This window comes from Bactrocera tryoni, chromosome 5 (assembly GCF_016617805.1).
Source record: "Bactrocera tryoni isolate S06 chromosome 5, CSIRO_BtryS06_freeze2, whole genome shotgun sequence".
In the NCBI taxonomy this organism is placed as follows: Eukaryota; Metazoa; Arthropoda; class Insecta; order Diptera; family Tephritidae; genus Bactrocera; species Bactrocera tryoni.
Genome location: NC_052503.1, coordinates 53,237,323 through 53,238,786, shown reverse-complemented (window position 1 = coordinate 53,238,786; position 1,464 = coordinate 53,237,323). Strand labels below are relative to the sequence as shown.

Here is a 1,464-nt window from a genome sequence, read left to right as displayed (position 1 = left end):
AATCGTTTCGCTAAACTTCAGATCATTTTTTGACCAAATAAACCTGGAGCTTCTGTCAATTTAACATTTCTCCATTTAGATCCATACTCAAGACCCCTAATGTAAGTTTTATAGTTTTTCTACCAATATTATTTAATTCTTCTTTTTTAAAAAAAATAATTATTATTTAGATAAGTTAGGTAAAATGTCATGGTGGAGGGATCACACTTAGACTGTTGTACTCAGCCTTTTGTGAAAATTATTAGGATAAATGAATATTAAAACTTTTTCTTAGCTTGTACACCAATTTAACTGGTTGTGTTTGAAACTTTTATTTTCCTTTTTTTTTCCTTTTATTTTGCGTGAAAACTTTTTTGTGTCAATCATAATTTTATTTGAATCAAAAAGGCAGTCAAAGTTTTGATACAAAATTGGTGCTTTCGCTAATATTTAACACAATTCAACACAAGGATCTTGATAGTTTAATAAAGACTGGTGCAACATGTGTAGTAAATTTAAGAATGTTACGCATTGCATATTTGATTTGGATGGTCTCTTACTAGATACTGAAGTGGTTTATGAAAAAATTGTGAGGCAAATAGCTGGCTCTTTTAACAAGTCTTACCCCCGTGATGTGCGATTAAAACTGCTTGGCACAACCGAGCAAAAATCGGCCGAAATTGCTGTCAACGAACTTGAATTACCCTTAACTGTCGAGGAATACCTGAAAATATTTTCAAATAAATGTAAGGAAATGTTGGGGAACTCACCGTTGATGCGTGGGGCAGAGCGATTGCTGAGGCATCTCGATGCTAATAAGATTCCTTTAGCATTGGCCACTAGTTCTGGCGAGCATATGGTTGAAATAAAAATTACTCATCATCGCGACGTCTTTAAACTGTTTCGTCATCGTGTTTGCGGCTCGACCGACCCAGAAGTCAAAGCAGGCAAACCTTCTCCTGACATATTTCTTATAGCTGCTTCTCGTTTCGCAGACAAACCTTGCCCATCAAACTGTCTTGTTTTTGAAGACGCCCCAAATGGCGTTCAGGCAGCCTTGAGTGCAGGGATGCAAGTTGTGATGGTACCAGATGACCTTGTGCCGAAGGAACTCCGCAAGGGAGCAACTCAAGTGTTAAAATCCTTAGAAGATTTTCGTCCCGAAGATTTTGGCTTACCGCCTTATCCAAAAACGTGCCAAGTTACAATTTAAAACCAAAAAATGACATTTCTTATCTCACATAAGAGCTTATAAACAAATAAACTTTAAATTGATTGTGAAAAAAGTGTGAAGACTATAATTTCCCAAATTATACCACGATACCCGCCGTTTTTAGGGAAAATAAATAGTGGGAGAAACAAGGGATGCCCGGGTGAATGCCGGCTACTTTTAGAGTTTGTCCTTGGCTTATATTTATTGTTATAGAGAAAGCCGCTTTTAACGGCAATTGCAGGCGTTTGATCTGGAAGGTAAGTTCGTGGTTT

At 36.8% G+C, this 1,464-nt stretch overlaps 1 protein-coding gene across 1 annotated transcript; it reads left to right on the top strand.

Moving 5' to 3' along the window:
* The first annotated feature begins 386 nt into the window (after positions 1–386).
* Positions 387–1,192, top strand: LOC120778231 (probable pseudouridine-5'-phosphatase). The gene has a single exon (XM_040109989.1). The coding sequence runs from the start codon at positions 482–484 to the stop codon at positions 1,190–1,192; it is 711 nt and encodes a 236-aa protein (XP_039965923.1). The 5' UTR covers positions 387–481.
* Positions 1,193–1,464: the final 272 nt, after the last annotated feature.

What these genes read in the sequence shown, in the direction of transcription:
- LOC120778231 (XM_040109989.1), top strand. Translation starts at nt 482, where the DNA reads ATGTGTAGTAAATTTAAGAATGTTACGCATTGCATATTTGATTTGGAT.